The 18449-nt window shown below is 49.2% G+C and overlaps 1 protein-coding gene across 3 annotated transcripts in view; it reads left to right on the top strand.

The window, feature by feature from the left end:
- sik2a (salt-inducible kinase 2a) overlaps positions 1 to 18449 on the top strand; it is a 164114-nt gene that overhangs the window by 107146 nt on the left and 38519 nt on the right. For all 3 annotated transcript variants that reach the window (XM_038779352.1, XM_038779350.1, XM_038779353.1), the window contains exons 4-6: positions 4627 to 4788; positions 15068 to 15192; positions 17526 to 17649. In XM_038779352.1, coding sequence (XP_038635280.1) covers positions 4627 to 4788; positions 15068 to 15192; positions 17526 to 17649 — 411 coding nt within the window. The remainder of the gene's footprint in view (positions 1 to 4626; positions 4789 to 15067; positions 15193 to 17525; positions 17650 to 18449) is intronic.

Raw genomic sequence — 18449 nt, 5'->3', positions numbered from 1 at the left:
TTGCACATTCTCCCCGTGTCTGCGTGGGTCTCACCCCCAGAAACCAAAGATGCGTAGGGTAGGCGGATTGGCCACACTAAATTCCCCCTCAATTGGAAATAATGAATTGGGTACTCTAAATTTATTTATAAAAAAGGCATATTGGATATATGTTTGAAAAGGGAAAATTTGCACGACTACGGAGAGTTAACAAGGAAGTGGGGCTAATTGGATAACTCGTCAAGGATCGCCATCAGCACAATGGGCCGAATGGACGTCTCCTGCGTTTCTGTGGCATCCTCTAACAGTCACTCTCTACCTCCTACCCCTGTACCGTGGAATAGGGGATGATTTACTTCAAGGTTTTCAGGGGGAGCAATTGTTTGTCACTTCATTTTTTGTTAATTCTGTCCGGAGCCCCACCCTGACTTCCAATTCGTTGCCATCCTGTCTTTTCGCTGACTTTGGACCACACCGCACACTCTGAAACAGGAGGCAAGAAGGTTGTAGTTGCCTGTCCTGAGCAAGCCTCAGGCACTGAGTGATCGTGGGACAAGGACATGTGAGATATTCTTTCTCTGGCCCCCATCCTCCTCGTCTCGCGTCAATTTTGACTTTTTCTCACATAACCAAACATTTGGGGTGTTTGCATTCACCACCATACCCCTCCCCACCTCGCAACCCCAATCAGAATAATTGAAGTCAATAATGTACCTTTATATTTGCTTCAAGGTTTGTAGGGTATTTTGGCTCATGCAGTGATTATAAACTGGGATGTGCCGTGAGCTGCAGTTATTTTATTTTATTTAAAATTACCCGGTTCATTTGTTTTCCCCAATTAAGGGGCAATTTAGCGTGGCCAATCCACCTACCCTGCACATCTTTGGGTTGTGGGGGCGAAACCCACACAGACACGGGGAGAATGTGCAAACTCCGCAGACACGGGGGCGGCACGGTGACCCAGTGGTTAGCACTGCAGCCTCACAGTCCCAGGGACCCGGGTTCAATACTGGCCTCAAATGACTGTCTGTGTGGAGTCTGCACGTTCTCCCCGTGTCTGCGTGGGTCTCCTGCCACAGTCCAAAGATGTGCAGGTTAGATGGATTGGCCGAGATAAGTCGCCCCTTAGTGTCCAAAAGGTTAGGTGGGGTTCCTGGGATAGGGTGGCTGCGTGGGCTTAAGTTGGGTGCTCTTTCCAAGGGCCTGTGCAGACTCGATGGGCCGAATGGCTTCCTCCCGCACGGTGAATTCTATGGCAAATTCCGGGGCCGGGATTGAACCTGGGTCCCCGACACTGTGAGGCAGCAGTGCTAACCACTGCACCACCGTGCCGCCCACATGAACTGCAGTTATGATTTAACAAACCGACATGGAGGGCAGCACGGTGGCGCAGTGGTTAGCACTGCTGCCTCACTGCACCGAGGTCACAGGTTCGATCCCGGCTCTGGGTCACCGTCCGTGTGGAGTTTTCACATTCTCCCCGTGTCTGCGTGGGTTTCGTCCCCACAACCCAAAGATGTGCAGGCCAGGTGGATTGGCCACGCTAAATTGCCCCTTAATTGGAAAAAATTAATTGGGTAATCTAAATTTATTTTAAAAAATAAACTGACTCCTTCCCACACACACCAGCATAGGTTTCTTCTTGAGTTTTAACACATACAGGAAGATCCGAGTGCCTGATTTTAAAGTAGCAACAAGCAGCTCTGTGCAGTGTTAACACATGTATGAACTTGCACTACAGCTGGAGTATTATCCTTCTACCGTCGCTGCAGCTAGCGTGTCAACGTAACCTGCCCCAACACGCGTGAAGAATTCTCCCTCGCTCAGCTCGTGTCCACAGGGTTAATCCTTCAGCCCGAGTACTTTAGCCTTGGTGCAAAGTGCAAATCACTAAGCTTGTCGTGAAATATACTGTAACTAAGGCGGAAACCAATATTGCTTTTGCTGTACTGTTTAAATCTATTTTTGGGATTGAGTTGTTGCCCTGGAATCTGTAATGTAATGTTAGAATGTGGTGTGCAACCGATAAATGTTTAGTAATTCATCTTTCTGTGTGAGATTTTTCTTTTTTTGCAAGTATTAATTATCACACGAGTCGACAGAAAACATAACACAGCCTATCTAGGTATTCAAGTGTCCAAATCATTTAAACCTGCAAAAGGTTTTCCAGAAGAAATTTGTCACCAGTGCAGCAAACCTCCCTCTACCTCCTTTGTCTTTCTCGCTTTCCCTCTTTTCACTCTCTCCCTCTCCTTTCTCTGTCTCGCTTTCTCTCCCTCCTTCCTCTCTCTCTCTCTCCTGCCTTTCTAGTTTCCCCCTCCTTTCTCTGTCTCTCTTCTCTCTTTCTCTCACTTTCCCCCCTTTGTCTGACGCTCTCCCATCCTGTCCTTCGCTCTTCTGTTCCCCTTGCTTTGTCCTCCACCCACTCGCTCTGTCCATTCCCCCCAGCTCTGTACTCCCCATTTTCGCACTCTCTCTCTCTCCTCTCTCCCTCTCCAACTGTCCCCTCTTTTTCACACACTCTCTCTCTGTCCTCATCCCTTCTCTATCCACTCTCTCTTTATCCTCCACCCACTCATCTCTCCGCCTCTATTTGTCATCACCTCTCTATCTCTCCCCCTCTCTGTGCTCCCCCTCTGCCTCTCTCTCTCTCTGTCCCTCTCTCTCTGTGTGCCCCATCTCTCTCTGTCCCTCTCTCTCTCTCTCTGTGTGCTCCATCTCTCTCTCTGTCCCTTTCTCTCTCTGTCTCTCTCTCTCTCTCTCTCCCCTCTCTCTCTCTGTCTTCCTCTCTCTTTCTGTGTCCCCCTCTCTCAGTGTTCCCCCCCCCCTCTCTGTGTCGCCCCTCCCTCTCTCGGTCCACCCCCTCTCTCTCGGTCCCCCCTCTCTCCCTCTCTCGGTCCCCCCTCTCTCTCTCTCTCGGTCCACCCCCTCTCTCTCGGTCCCCCCTCTCTCCCTCTCTCGGTCCCCCCTCTCTCCCTCTCTCGGTCCCCCCTCTCTCTCTCTCTCGGTCCCCCCTCTCTCTCTCTCTCGGTCCCCCCATCTCTCTCGCTTGGTCCCCTCTCTCTCTCTCGGTCCCCCCCCTCTCTCTCTCTCGCCCCCCCGCCCCCCCTCTCTCTCTCGGTCCCCCCCCCCCCCTCTCTCTCTCGGTCCCCCCCCCCTCTCTCTCTCGGTCCCCCCCCTCTCTCTCTCGGTCCCCCCCCCCCCCCTCTCTCTCTCTCTCGGTGCCCCCCTCTCTCTCTCTCGGTGCCCCCCTCTCTCTCTCTCGGTCCCCCCCCCCCCCTCTCTCTCTCGGTCCCCCCCCCTCTCTCTCCCCGTCCCCCCCCCCCCCTCTCTCTCTCGGTCCCCTCCCCCCCCCCTCTCTCTCGGTCCCTCCCCCCCTCTCTCTCTCGGTCCCTCCCCCCCTCTCTCTCTCGTCCCCCTCTCTCTCTCTCTCGGTCCCCCCGTCTCCGTCTCTCGGTCCCCCCGTCTCCGTCTCTCGGTCCCCCCCCCCATCTCTCTCTCCTCGGTCCTCCCTCTCTCCTCTTCCTCGGTCCCGCCCCGTCTCTCTCTCTCGGGTCCCCCCCCCCCCCCCCCCCCCCCCCCCCCCCCCCGTCTCTCTCTCCTCGGTCCCTCCCCCCTCTCTCTCTCTCGGTCCTCCCTCTCTCTCTTTCCTCTCGGTCCCCCCTCTCTCTCTCTCGGTCCCCCCTCCCTCTCTCGGTCCCCCCCCCCTCTCTCTCGGTGTCCCCCCCCCCTCTCTCTCTCGGTCCCCCCCGTCTCTCTCTCTCGGTCCCCCCCGTCTCTCTCTCTCGGTCCCCCCCCCCCTCTCTCTCGGTCCTCCCTCTCTCTCTCTCTCTTGGTCCCCCCTCCCTCTCTGCGGTCCCCGTCCCCCCCCCCCCCCCCCCCCCTCTCTCTCGGTCCTCCCCTCTCTCTCTCTCTCTTGGTCCCCCCTCCCTCTCTCGGTCCCGTCCCCCCCCCCCCCTCTCCTCCCCCCCCCCCCCTCTCTCGGTCCCCCCCCCCCCCCCTCTCTCTCTCTCTCGGTCCCCCCCCCCCCCCCCCCTCTCTCTCGGTCCACCCTCTCTCTCTCGGTCCCCCCTCTCTCTCTCTCGGTGCCCCCGTCTCTCTCTCTCGGTCCCCCCTCCCTCTCTCTCGGTCTCCCTCTCTTGGTCCCCCCTCCCTCTCTCGGTCCTCCCTCTCTCTCTCGGTCCCCCCCTCTCTCTCTCTCTCTCGGTCCCCCCTCTCTCTCTCCACCCCCCCCCCCCCCAATAACATTTTTCCCGCAGTGTGTTGAAACTTTTCCCTCCCTCAAACCGCAGGCTTTCACAGCTGCAGCTAGCAGTCACCTATTCCTGATTTAGCTCATGTTCTCCCTCCTAGTTGTTCCAGCTTTTCCAGGCCGATGGGCCTTGGCCCTTTGCCCAGATGTCTCAATTGATAAAATAAATAGTTTTTACGGGTTGTGACCACCTGTGCGAAGATGGGACTTGTGCAGCAGCTTGCGTGATACGGGTCCAAGATCGATTTTCCCTTGGCCCACTCACTGCTCCTTTTTATTGTGGTGTCCTGAGTTACCCAGCGCTGGCACTGATCTGTGCCGCACTGTTAAACGTAAGAATCTTCCCTGCTGCGTTTGTAGAAAGCCAGTAACAATTTTCTTCCTTCCCATTTCAGATTACCTGGCCAACCACGGCCGGCTGAGTGAGCTGGAGGCCAGGAGGAAGTTCTGGCAGATCCTGTCGGCAGTGGAATATTGCCACAACCGCAAAATCGTCCATCGGGACCTGAAAGCTGAGAACCTTCTGTTAGACAGCAATATGAATATTAAAATAGCGGGTGCGTATTGAGAGTGTGAGATCTGCGGAGCTTGGTTGATATTAACACTTACCTGTAAAACCTAACAGGAGGCTGAGAACATTCTGTCTACTGGCTTGGAGCCAAACAGAGTGTTGTTGACTAAGATAACCCATCATGTCCCATCGTTCCCCTCCCCTACACGCACACACACCTTCTGTTTGATATATACATGGGGTACTGCACTGTTTTATGCTATTTGGAATATTTCAACTACCCTTCTCCTCCCTTCCCATTTATTTGCAGCCTATTGATCTGTTCTAGGCACAGATGAGGCTTGAGGCCTACCACAGGCTTGAATCTGCATCGCGATACTTGTCCGTACACCGTGATTGGGCTGCACCGTGAGGCCTCTTTCCGCCCTGTTTAAACAGTTGTGTTCATAGAATTTACAGTGCAGAAGGAGGCCATTCGGCCCATCGAGTCTGCACCGGCCCTTGGAAAGAGCACCCTACCCAAGCATACACTTCCACCCTATCCCCATAACCCAGCAACCCCACCCAACACTAAGGGAAATTTGGACACTAAGGGCAATTTAGCATGACCAATCCACCTAACCTGCACATCTTTGGACTGTGGGATGAAACCGGAGCACCCGGAGGAAACCCACGCAGACACTGGGAAAATGTGCAGACTTTGCACAGACAGTGACCCAAGCCGGGAATCGAACCTGGGACCCTGGAGCTGTGAAGCAATTGTGCTAACCACTATGCTACCGTGTTGCTAGGACTTCAGAGATGGTTGTGCAATTGCTTCATGCTAACTAGGTTTAAATAATTATTTGCTGGTCATCATTAAGTGAGTATTGGGCGTAGTCGGACAAAAGCACCTTTCTGAGCTGCTCGCTGCGTGCCCTGGTCGGTTCGCAGAATTCTGCAGTCTCCCCTCACCCACCCCTGCAGTTAACCTTTACTGGCCTATGCAATGGCGGTGCATTTACCAACAAAATAACCAGATACGTGCCTGTTAAGCTTCCCAAAATTTAAAAGAAATTGGTTTATTTTTTAATTCCAGAGATAGTCCCGATGTGCTGTTCGGTAATTTGGACATTCTGAATTCTCCCTCTTGTGTACCTGAACAGGCGCCGGAATGTGGCAATAGGGGCTTTTCAAAGTAGCCTCGTTGCAGTGTCAACCTACTTGTGACAATAAAGATTATTTTTTTAAAAACGTTCTCTCTCTTGAGAGCAGAGAAGGTTCAGATGAGAGTTAGGAGAGGCGTTCAAAATTGAGGGTATTTTTTTGATAAGTGTAGGTGGGAACAAAACGTTTTCCGTGTTAGGGGAGGGTCAGGACCAGAGCTCACTGATTTAAGATAATGAAGATCGTAATGGTAAATATTTGGGACAATATGGGGATTTTTTTTTTTCAAACATAGTGAGTTGGTGCAATCCAGAATGCATTTCCTAAAAAGGTAAGTGGAAACAGATTTCATCAGAACTTTTTCCAGGCAATTGGATACGTACTTCAAAGGACACATTTTCAGGGCTGTGTGAAAGGGACTAATTGGATAGTTTTTTAGTGAAGTGGCACAGTCACAATGGGCAGAATGGTCTTCTATGGGGTGGCGAAATGGAAAGCACTGGGACCACGGCGTTGAGGACCCGGGTTCGAATCCCGGCCCTGGGTCACTGTCCGTGTGGAGTTTGTACATTCTTCCCGTGTCTGCGTGGGTTTCACCCCCACAACCCAAAGATGTGCAGGGTAGGTGGATTGGCCATGCTAAATTGCCCCTTAATTGTAAAAAAAAAATTGGGTTCTGGGGGCAGTGGGACCATTACAAACCGGATAGTCTACACCTGGGCAGGACTGGAACCAATGTCCAGTCCAGGGTGCTTTTGCTAACACTGTTGGGGAGGTTTTAAACTAATTTGGGATCCAGATTAGGAAGTTAGAGGTCAGTAAAGAGGCAGCAACTAAAGCCAGTAAGGTACTAGATAATAAACTCAATGTGACTAAGGGGAAGAGTAGACAGGGAAGAGATGATGAATGCAAAGGGACAGGTGGTCTGAGGTGCATTTGTTTTAATGCGAGAAGTGTAGCAGGTAAAACAGATGAATTTAGGGCTTGGATTAGTACCTGGGAATATGATGTTATTAGTATTACTGATACTTGGTTGAGGGAAGGGCAGGACTGGCAACTGAATATCCCAGGGTATAGATGCTTCAGGAGGGATAGATAGGGAGGTAGAAGGGGTGGAGGAGTTGCATTACTAATCAGAGATGATATCACAGCTGTGATTAAGGAGGACACTATGGAGGATTCGAGCACTGAGGCGATATGGGTGGAGCTACGAAATAGGAAGGGTGCAGTAACATTGTTGGGACTTTACTACAGGCCTCCCAAAAGCGAGCATGAAGTAGAGGTACAGATATGCAGACAGATTATAGAAAAATGTAGGAGCAATAGGGTGGTTGTGCTGGGAGATTTTAACTTCCCCAACATTGAATGGGATTCGTGTAGTGTTGGAGGCGTAGATGGAGCAGAGTTTGTAAGGAGCATCCAGGAGAGTTTTTTAGAGCAGTATGTAAATAGTCCAACTCGGGAAGGGGCCATACTGGACCTGGTATTGGGGAATGATCCCGGCCAGGTGGTTGAAGTTTCAGTCGGTGATTACTTTGGAAATAGCGATCACAATTCCGTAAGTTTTAGAATACTCATGGACAAGGACGACAGTGGTCCTAAAGGAAGAGTGCTAAATTGGGGAAAGGCAGAGTAGAACAAAATTCGGCAGGAGCTAGGGAATGTGGATTAGGAGCAGCTGTTTAAGGGTAAATCCACATTTGAAATGTGGGAGTCTTTTAAGGAAAGGTTGATTAGAGTGCAGGACAGACATGTCCCTGTGAAAATGAGGGATAGAAATGGCAAGATTAGGGAACCATGGATGACGGGTGGAATTGTGAGACTAGCTAAGATGAAAAAAGAAGCATACATAAGATCGAGGCAACTCGAAACTGATGAAACTTTGGAGGAATATCGGAAAAGTAGGACGAATTTCAAACAGGCAATAAAGAGGGCTAAAAGGGGTCATGAAATATCTTTGGCTAACAGGGTTAAGGAAAATCCCAAAGCCTTTTATTCGTATATAAGGAGCAAGAGGGTAACTAGAGAAAGGATTGGCCCACTCAAAGACAAAAGAGGGAATTTATGCGTGGAGTCAGAGGAAATGGGTGAGATTCTTAATGAGTACTTTGCATCGGTATTCACCAAGGAGAGGGACAGGACGGATGTTGAGGCTAGGGATTAGAGTTTAAATACTCTAGGTCAAGTTGTCATACGGAAGGGGGAAGTTTTGGGTATTCTAAAAGACATTAAGGTGGACAAGGCCCCAGGACCGGATGGGATCTATCCCAGGTTACTGAGGGAAGCGAGGGTCAAAATAGCTGCGCCTTAACAGATATCTTTGCAGCATCCTTGAGCATGGGTGAGATCCCGGAGGACTGGAGAATTGCTAATGTTGTCCCTTTGTTTAAGAAGGGTAGCAGGGATAATCCAGGGAATTATAGACCTGTGAGCTTGATGCCAGTGGTAGGCAAACTGTTGGAGAAGATACTGAGGGATAGGATCTATTCACATCTGGAAGAAAATAGACTTATCAGTGATAGGCAGCATGGTTTTGTGCAGGGAAGGTCATGTCTTACACACCTAATAGAATTCTTTGAGGAAGTGACAAAGTTAATTGATGAGGGAAGGGCTGTAGATGTCATACACATGGACTGTAGTAAGGCGTTTGATAAAGTTTCCCATGGCAGGTTGATGGCAAAAGTGAAGTCGTATGGGGTTCAGGGTGTACTAGCTAGATGGATAAAGAACTGGCTGGGCAACAGGAGACAGAGAGTAGTGGTGGAAGGGAATGTCTCAAAATGGAGAAGGGTGACTAGTGGTGTTCCACAGGGATCCGTGCTCGGACCACTGTTGTTTGTGATATACATAAATGACCTGGAGGAAGGTATAGGTGGTCTGATTAGCAAGTTTGCAGATGATACTAAGATTGGTGGAGTTGCAGATAGCGAGGAGGACTGTCAGAGAATACAGCAAGATATAGATAGATTGGAGAGTTGGGCAGAGAAATGGCAGATGGAGTTCAATCCAGGCAAATGCGAGGTGATGCATTTTGGAAGATCAAATTCAAGAGCGGACTATATGGTCAATGGAAGAGTCCTGGGGAAAATTGATGTACAGAGAGATCTGGGAGTTCAGGTCCATTGTACCCTGAAGGTGGCAACGCAGGTTGATAGAGTGGTCAAGAAGGCATACAGCATGCTTACCTTCATCGGACGGGGTATTGAGTACAAGAGTCAGCAGGTCATGTTACAGTTGTATAGGACTTTGGTTAGGCCACATTTGGAATACTGCGTGCAGTTCTGGTCGCCACATTACCAGAAGGATGTGGATGCTTTAGAGAGGGTGCAGAGGAGGTTCACCAGGATGTTGCCTGGTATGGAGGGTGCTAGCTATGAAGAAAGGTTGAGTAGATTAGGATTGTTTTCGTTGGAAAGACTGAGGTTGAGGGGGGACCTGATTGAGGTCTACAAAATTATGAGAGGTATGGACAGGGTGGATAGCAACAAGCTTTTCCCAAGATTGGGGGTGTCAATTACAAGGGGTCACGATTTCAAGGTGAGAGGGGGAAAGTTTAAGGGAGATGTGCGTGGAAAGTCTTTTACGCAGAGGGTGGTGGGTGCCTGGAAAGTTTTGCCAGCGGAGGTGGTAGGGGCGGGCACGATAGCATCATTTAAGATGCATCTAGTCAGATATATGAACGGGCGGGGAACAGAGGGAAGTAGACCTTGGAAAATAGGCAACAGGTTTAGATAAAGGATCTGGATCGGGCAGGCTGGGAGGGACGAAGGGCCTGTTCCTGTGCTGTAATTTTCTTTGTTCTTTGTTGTTCTAAATTTTTAAAAAAAGAATGGCCTTTTATGCTGTAAGACACAGATAATTCTGTGTTTAGCCATCCAGGAGGAGCCTCCGCCCTTGCCCCTTTCAGCTTCCCCCACCTGGTCAAAATACATCTCGCTCACACTCAACACACTTTCATGCTGAAAAGACCATTTCCACCACTTGTTGTCTGAGACCTTTACGCAAAGAAAGGTCAGCGGCGCGAACTGTGCTTTCATTCAAAACTTCAAAGCACCTCCAGTTACTGTGTTAAACGGGGCTCGCTCTCCACTTCCAAAGGCTCTGCCGCACTGGCTTATTTTCCTTTGATTCGAACAGTGGGGGCCAAGTGTTAAAAAGCAGAAGGGGTAATCTGGAATGGTTTAAAATGCAGGAAGATGGCGTGCGGTTTGTGAACTCTGTGTTCTGTTTGTTTTAATTGGGCCACTTAGCAAAGCACAGAGGAGGAGGGCTTTTTTCTGGACGAGCAGGTTAGAAGGCAAAAGCAAGACGGGGAGGAATTCACAAAACAAATCCCCTTTCTGTGCCCCCCCCCCCCACCCCCCCACCCACATCTCCACTTTTGAAGGTACTGAGCCCGATTGGCATGTAAATACAGGAGCCAGCGTCCTCCTCTGCCACTCACAAGTAGCCATCTGTAAGCATGCACAGCGAATGATCCAGTCACACAACTGTAAGACCAGGCTTGTTCTTGCCCTGATGTACTCCCCAGCAAGGTCATTTGGGAGTAACTGGGTGGGGACGACACACACACACACACACACACACCCTCCTCCTCCTCCCCCTCCCCCTCCCCCCCTCCTCCTCCCCCCTTAGCTTAGAAGCACTGAGAATTGTTTTAGCACTGTTGTCTTATCCACTATGCTTGCTGAGGTCAGTCAATTCAGCACAGACCAGGCATCGAACCTTAGACTTTCTCAGTCTGTACGATGCCGGTTCACATCAAACAGTGCCGTTCCTCACTGCACAATTGCTGGTGCTGATAGTGAGTCTATTTGAGTTTCCTGAAGCATTCCCGAGTGATCAAATACAGCCAGAGAATTCACTCAGTCTTTAACTTGCAAATCACCATCTTGCATTAATGATGTACATCCGGATTCAAGGATGGGTAGAGGAGGCAAGAGGTGAATTGTTGTTTAAGCAGACACATATACTGACTGAAGCAATCCCATGATTTCTTTAAAACTCATTCTTGGCATGTGTGCTAGGCCAGCTTGAGAAGATGAATCGCCTTCTTAAACCACTGCAGTCCAGATGGTGTAGGTGCACTCACAGTGCTCTTAGGGAGGGGCTTTAGGATTTAACCCATGGACAGCAAGCAAAATGCATCGCCGGGGTATGATTGGCAACCTATAATATAAGTGCAGTCCGTTATCTTACTAAACATGATTGCAGGCTAGTTTCATTAACCAATCTCTCTATCTCCTTCAATTGTTCAGTCTGCCCTGAATTTGGGCATATCGGAGATAAATTTGTGCTTATACAAAAATTCCTTTGTGTTAGAAACATTTTAAAATCCGTTTCTAACATCGTAAATATAGTACCAACTAACAACTATCCTTTAAACTCTTGCTGGAATCTCGCTCGGCAGTTAACGGGTTAAGTGCCAAAGAGAGAGAGACCCGTATTTATCTGTGAGCCCATTTCTGTATTAATCTTGTTTATTGAAAGCTTGGGAGAAGGATTTCTGGGCATCATTTACTCATACGCTTTGATAGATGAACCAGTGACGGGAAGATGAAAGAGATTCTTTCTGGCAAATATCATTCCTCCCCGTCGCATCTAGAAGTCCCGTAACAACCCCAAGTCATTTTAGCTTGTGGAGCGAGGGGTGGGGGCTGGGGAATTGCCAGAACTGAGATCCTTAGCCGTGACCCCCCCCCCCCCCTGTGAGCCCTGGCGTAAGATGGTAAAAGGGGTAGATAGAATGGGGTAGGATGGGGGGAGATAGGGCGAAGGAAGCCCACCCTGTACTGTGACAGGAATGTGTTTAATGCCTGCGGTGAGCTTGTGTGACTTTTATTCTGAAACAGCCTCCGTTGTCCTAGCTGGTAGACAACAGAGGAGGATTGACGTCAAACACTGCTGATCAGTATGCTGCTCATGAAGTGGGTCAGCTGAGACAATTAGTTCACAACCATGGGCTCCTATCTATTCTTTTTTTTTGTCAGCAGCGTTGGTGAATAAATTCCCTCACTTAAATGCAGTGCTGATGTGGGGGGGGGGGGGGGGGGGGGGGGGGGTGGAATAAGGAAGAGGGGGAGGAGTGATGGTAGCTTCCACAGCAAAGAGTCCAGGGGGAAACTCTTTTGAAGCCTCGTTGCATTCTCTGACGGATATTATTTTCTTTTAAGGACTGGATAGAAAAATGGTCCAGAATATTTCAAGCAGCGTTAGTCAAAGATTAGCCAAGCAACTGAACATTGTGCGACTTTAATTGTCTTCACTGATGTAAGCGAGGTAGTTAGCTGGAAAAGGAATGGAATTTCTCTTCGTTCTTTCATGTGAAAATCAATCTGGTTTAGACTTTTAAAGGAAATTCTATTTGTTGGAATGAACGTGAGGTCTGGTGCCATTTGCAAAAGATGTTACGCATTGAGTGGTGGGCCCGTTGAAGGATGTTTGCGGGCACGGGGGTCAACGAGACTGAGTTGTGCAATCAGTTTATTTTTTGTTTTGGGCTGTGCCATCGGACTTAGTCAAAACAAATGGCCTTCAATTTGCCAACACTTAGCAATCCAGGCAACTCAGAAGGCAGGAAGCAACTGAATGGTATTTTGCAGCAATCACTTTGGCAGTGGAGAGGCGGGCAGTAAATAATAATAATCTTTATGTCACAAGTAGGCTTACATTAACACCGCAATGAAGTTACTGTAAAATGGGCATGTTTTGAATGGTCCCTGATGATTACTCCCTGGGGGGCTCACGGTTGGCTCAGTGTGGGTCTAACGGTCTTGGTAATTGTGCATTATCCCAGTCAAAGAATAGCATGCCCTTGAGTGTTACACTGCTCCATTAAACTGTTAATTCAAGGGCAGAGGCAAAGTAAGATTATGGGGGTGGGGGGTGGTCATTTCTTGCCCCAGTGTAAAACTTGGGTATTGCTTTGCAGCTTTTCTCGTGTCAAAAAATAAGAAAAAGCAATTTTTAACAAGACAAATGGCAAAGACTGCAATAGCAAAATTTTTTAACTCTTTTTTCTATTTTGAGTTGTGTACTACCCTGGTGCAATTGGTTTCAAAAGTCACTGATGCACGTTGTGGGAGGGGACGGGACAGTTTTCTCACCTCCTGTGATGAATGTTTGTCAATCCCATCTGTCCATCAAAGACAGACCCGGGCAGATGGGGCCCGCGATTTAAAACCTCACCTGACAGCACAGCACTCTCTCGGCGCTGCATTAGAATGCCACTCTGGATTATGCGCACAAGTGGGATTGGAGTGGGACTGGGACTCGCAGCGTTCTGGCTCGAGGTGAGCCTCGTGTATGTTGTGGCGTCTTGCCTGCTGATGTTTTGGGAATTTGCATAGTGGGTATAAACATCACTGCTGTGCCCCCCCCCCCCCCAGCTCCGTCTCCCTCGGGTGAATAAAGACACAAAATGCTGGAAATGCTCAGCGGGTCAGGCAGCATCTGTGGAGAAACGGAGTTTCAGGTCTGTGACCTTTCATCAGAACTGGGAAAAGTTAGAAATGTAATCGGTTTCTAAGCAAATGAAAGCAGAGAAGGTGGAAAGGGAATGACGGTGATGGTTTGGAGACATTAAATGACAGAATGGTTCCCTAGTACAGGACCAGAGGGACAAGATAGAAACGAGATGTGTCTGGAGGAGGTGCAAATGGCAGAATGATGTACAGCTGCGATCTAAAAGCTAAAGCACGGGTAGGTCAGAAATATGTCAAGAAAATGAATGCCTTACTGCAGCTGTACAGGGCCTTGGTGAGACCACACCTGGAGTATCGTGCGCAGATTTGGTCTCATTACCTCAGAAAGGGTATACTTGCCAGAGAGAGGGAGTGCAGCGAAGGTTCACCAGATTGACTCCTGGGACGGCAGGATGGTCGTAGGAGGAGAGATGGAGCCTGTGTTCACTGTGGAGTTTAGAAGAATGAGAGGGGATCTTGTTGAAAGAGGTAAAACTCTTGACGGGGTTGGACAGACTGGACTCCAGAATCTTGCTTCCTTTGGCTGTGGGGGGGGGGGGGGGGGGGTCTAGAACATGGCGGTCACAGTCTCAGGATACAGAGTAGATCATTTCAGACTGAGATGAGAAACTTCTTCACTCAGAGGGTGGCGAACCTGTGGAATTGTTGGTGAGTTGGGGACTTTTTACTTCAGTTTAGAATAGTTTTGAGTCTTGAGGAAGGGTTGGTGAGAAGCCTCACCCTGGCCATGCCAGTCAGTAGAGGGGGGAATGATCTGTTGATTGCTAGGTTTATTTGGGCTTATCTGATGATGGTTCTCCTAGTCTTTAGAATTTCCAAGGGGGATGGTTTCGCATATTAGCAGCTACAACAACAAAAAACAAAGAATGACATTCTTGTAGCCAATCTACGTTCCGCAGTTCTGTAGAAGGGTCATTTCCCAGGTGGCACTGCCAGGTTGGTATTGCCTGGGAGTCATCGGGAGTGCCAGGGTACTACTCTGCCCAGAGCCCAATCCCTGGGGGACCCGATCCACGTTTGTGCAGACCAGTGCTAAACGGGGTCACTGAGGTGAGGCCGTTGGGTCTCGCGCCTTGGGTAACTCCGGTGTGAACATATTTCAGTGAGCTGAACTTCACACTGAACGAGCAGATCTGGATTCCGCCCATTGAGAGCAGGACCCAGATCGCGATGCCTCGCGACATCTTGTTCGATCTCGTGAGGCGTAACAAGCGTCATAAATCTCGCCAGAGGCTTCCCGCGAGGTGTACCGGCCTCGTTGTGCCTGACTCGGGCGTGACGAGGCCGTTCGATTGCACCTGTTATCTCGGTTTCCCTCTCCACAGACGTTGCCAGACCTGCTGACTTTATCCAGCATTTTCTGTTTTCAATTCCGATTTCCCGCGGTATTTCTCACTTTTATTTCTCACTCCATCCTGCCCATTATGGATTTAAATTGCCGGTGGCATTGCCCTAGCCTGTTGATAAATTTAAGACTTCTGGAAACCTGTTCCACAGTGGCAGTCACTGCCAAATGTCTGAAACAGCGTTTGTGGCGCTTGACCAAACAAACCTGAATGTTGACATAGCAACCGCAATGGTAAATTGACGACCCGAAATAGAGTTTGTGACAGTGCATGACCCACGCGAGATACCAATATCAGAAGTAACATGAAAGCTGCTTCACTTCCGGTTTTGTGTTTCTGTTTTGAACAGATTTTGGGTTTGGTAATTTCTACAAAGCGGGAGAGCCCTTGGCGACCTGGTGTGGCAGCCCACCTTATGCAGCTCCAGAGGTTTTTGAAGGACAGCAGTATGAAGGACCACAACTGGACATCTGGGTAACAACATCACTCTAACCCTAAAAGTAGTTTAAGAGATTTAACAAAAACGTAATTCCCTTCCCCCTTCTGAAACCCGCCAACCCTTTGACTTTGTTCCTGTGGATTCAGGCCTTGACAAATTGTCCATTCTCCATGTGGACGGGCTTTCTGGTTTTCTCAACAAAGATGGGCGTCAGTGGTTACCAATGAAGAGTGGGGCCCCTGGCACCCCCTGAGCTTGCCTGTACTGATGCTGTGGTGCTCTGCTGGAGATCAGCTACCATTGCACGGACTACAGAAAGACATGCGATCTCCTTGACTGGTCTGATGGGTCTTTTAAAGTCATACACCTTCATCCCTTCATTTAGCCTCGCCCATCTAGGTTGTGACTTTTTTAGAATGACACGTAGGTTGGGTACAGTTCCAGGAAACAATTCTGAACTAAATTCCTTTCAAAATTTAAGTGCCCGTTATCATTGACCTGATAAGTGCTGTTGTATTTATGAATGTTTATTTGCCAGCCTGGTATTACGTATAATGAGGTCAAAATGTATTTCCTTCCTGTTAAGTTGATGAGATGAAGTGGCTGAGACCCAATGGAACCGTGGGAGTCTGAACAAAGCATGGACAGAGTGTCATGGGCAGTCATTGAATCCCTACAGTGTAGGAGGAAGCCATTCAGCTCATTGAGCTGCACCAACCATTCAAAAGACCGCCCTCCCTAGGCCCAATCCCCCGCCCCATCCCTGTAACCCCACCCCAACCTTAGGGGCAATTTAGAATGGCCACTCCACCTAACCTTCACATGTTTTGACTGTGGGAGGAAAGTGGAGCACCCGGAGGAAACCCACGCAGACACAGGGAGAAAGTGCAAACTCCACACAGACAACCACCCAAGGCTGGAATCTTAACCTGGGTCCCTGGCGCTGTGAGGCAGCAGTGCTGACCACTGTGCCACCTTGCCGCAGTATGTCTGCGGTCTCCAAATAACCGGCCACTGAGTTCAAAACTCTGCTGGTGACGAAGACTTTCAAAGGTTTTGGCAAAACGCTTCTTCAGAGAATGTGCTGGTCCAGAAATCTTTGCGCTGATGTTCCTGTCGTTTATTTTGTCTTCCTTCAAATTTGTTTACTTGTTAATTAGTTTTGGACATATTCTGCCATGGGTTGTTCGCACTGGCAACTGGAATGGAACCCCCCCCCCCCCCCCCCACCTTTGAAGGGTCTGGCATCAGCAGCCAGATTTCTACGTCAGGGGCAGCAGAGTTAGTCACAGAGTGAAACTCTACTCCAGCCTAGCATTATACTCGGCCCTGATTATGTCATCACGCCCCCAAGTGTGAAATTTTTGTTTTTACTTTGGTGGACTGGTGGAATTGAGGGGCAGGGGGACAATTCGGGATGGTCGAGCTGAGGTCAGGCAAAATGGTGCAGCACGCTCGAAGGGCCAAATGACCTACTCGGCTCCTATTTCTTATGTTCAGCCATTCCCAGTACCAGCTGCCTTGATACCTGAATGGGGAGGGGTGCAATGGGTGCCCAGTTATGTGCCGTTTTGTGCTGGTGGTTTTCGTGGCGGGGAACGTTTCAAAACTTCCCACAACATTTTCATAAGTCGGACACTCAACAGGCAGCGGATGGAAACTTTGGTTCCATCAAGTGAGCTGGATATGAATCCATGCCTCAATCCATGTTTTTATCACTCAAAATAGATGCTTCACTAGCTCTTGCTCCAAATAAATGGTGGGGAGTGAGAACCGTGCGCAGAATAAGATATTCTCTTGTCTGGATTTCCCACTTCCTGGATTTTCCAACCATCACATTGTTAAAATATCAAATCTTGGGCATTGGATCATCTGGAGTATCACTGGAATATGTATGTAGTCAATTGCGAATGAGGCACTGCTGCTTTAACAGTGGCACGAAACGATAAGGAACACATTTATAAGACAGGGCAGTTATGTTACAAGACCATGAAGGTCCCAAGCATTATCATCAATGAGTATCTTTCCATTTTTATTTTATTTTTTTGTGATCATCAAATTGAGGGATGTGAGTACGAGGGAGTGGATGACTTTCACTATCCAGGCATCCATTATTGGTAGCAAGAACTCGCCTCTATTCTGCCCCGGCAATGTGCCTCCGGCTCAACCGTAGCAGGGCAAACCCCGACACTGGTCACCCTGTGGCTTCCTGAGTGGAACTAGCAATTATGGTTGAACTAGGGACAGTGTGTGCTTTGGGTCCGCTCGGTACTGGATGCAGTACAATCTAACCCCTGTTAACCGGTGAGCAGTGAAGTGTTTTTGCATAAAGCATTCCATAATGCTTCTCATTTTTGTGTCTGTGCAGAGTCTCGGTGTGGTCCTCTATGTTCTGGTTTGTGGAGCTTTACCATTTGACGGTCCAACACTTCCCATCCTGAGGCAAAGGGTTCTGGAAGGCAGGTTTAGAATTCCGTACTTCATGTCAGAAGGTGAGAATAGACGAAACACTTGATAATTGTTAAGCTGCAGTCTGCGTGAGGGGAATAAGCCTCCAGTACATCACTTACCTCAGCCTTGGTGTCTGGTTGAATGACACTGTGTGTGGTTTAGATGGGAAACGAGTTATCTAGCCTTTGAACAAACTTCCAACAATTCAGATGTTGCACTCCACTCTGATTGATTTTTCAGCAGGCGCGCAAATAGAGGCGACCCAAAGTTTTAAGTGCTGCCTTTGACTAAATCTTTTGAGCACAGCTTCTGTCAGTGGCTTTTGCCCTGGATGAAGGGGCAAGTAGTAACAGCACAGTTGACCATTGCTCCACACTGGACAGGGACAACCGAGCAAGAAAAATGAAACCTTATAGGCCAGGATCTCCTTCAAAAAGCGAACGCAACGCTACAAAATCACGGAAAGCAGCTATGCCTTGGGTCTCTGTCTCCCCCACTCTCCCCGACCCTCTGAAGTGTTAAGTGACCTGCCAAGGGCCATCGTCATTTGTAAATTGGGCAGCGGGTGATGGTGGGCGGTACACCTCTAGCCAAAACACAGCCTAGTCCTTTCACCTGATGTCAACACAGGCTGAGCTGCATCAAGAGCCGGAATCCCAGGCTGTTTTGCCCCTTTCCCAGCATAAGAAAATGGGGCCAAAGAGAAAAAGCTGGAAAGTCTGGCAGCGTCTGTAGAGAGAGAAAAGAGCTAACGTTTCGAGTCCAGGTGACCCTTTGTCAGAGCTTTGAGGTCATCTAGACACGAAACGTTAGCTCTTTTCTCTCCCCACAGATGCTGCCA

Source organism: Scyliorhinus canicula, chromosome 19 (assembly GCF_902713615.1).
Source record: "Scyliorhinus canicula chromosome 19, sScyCan1.1, whole genome shotgun sequence".
Lineage (NCBI taxonomy): Eukaryota > Metazoa > Chordata > Chondrichthyes > Carcharhiniformes > Scyliorhinidae > Scyliorhinus > Scyliorhinus canicula.
The sequence above is the reverse complement of the archived record's forward strand: the minus strand, read 5'-3'. Positions and strand labels throughout refer to the sequence as shown.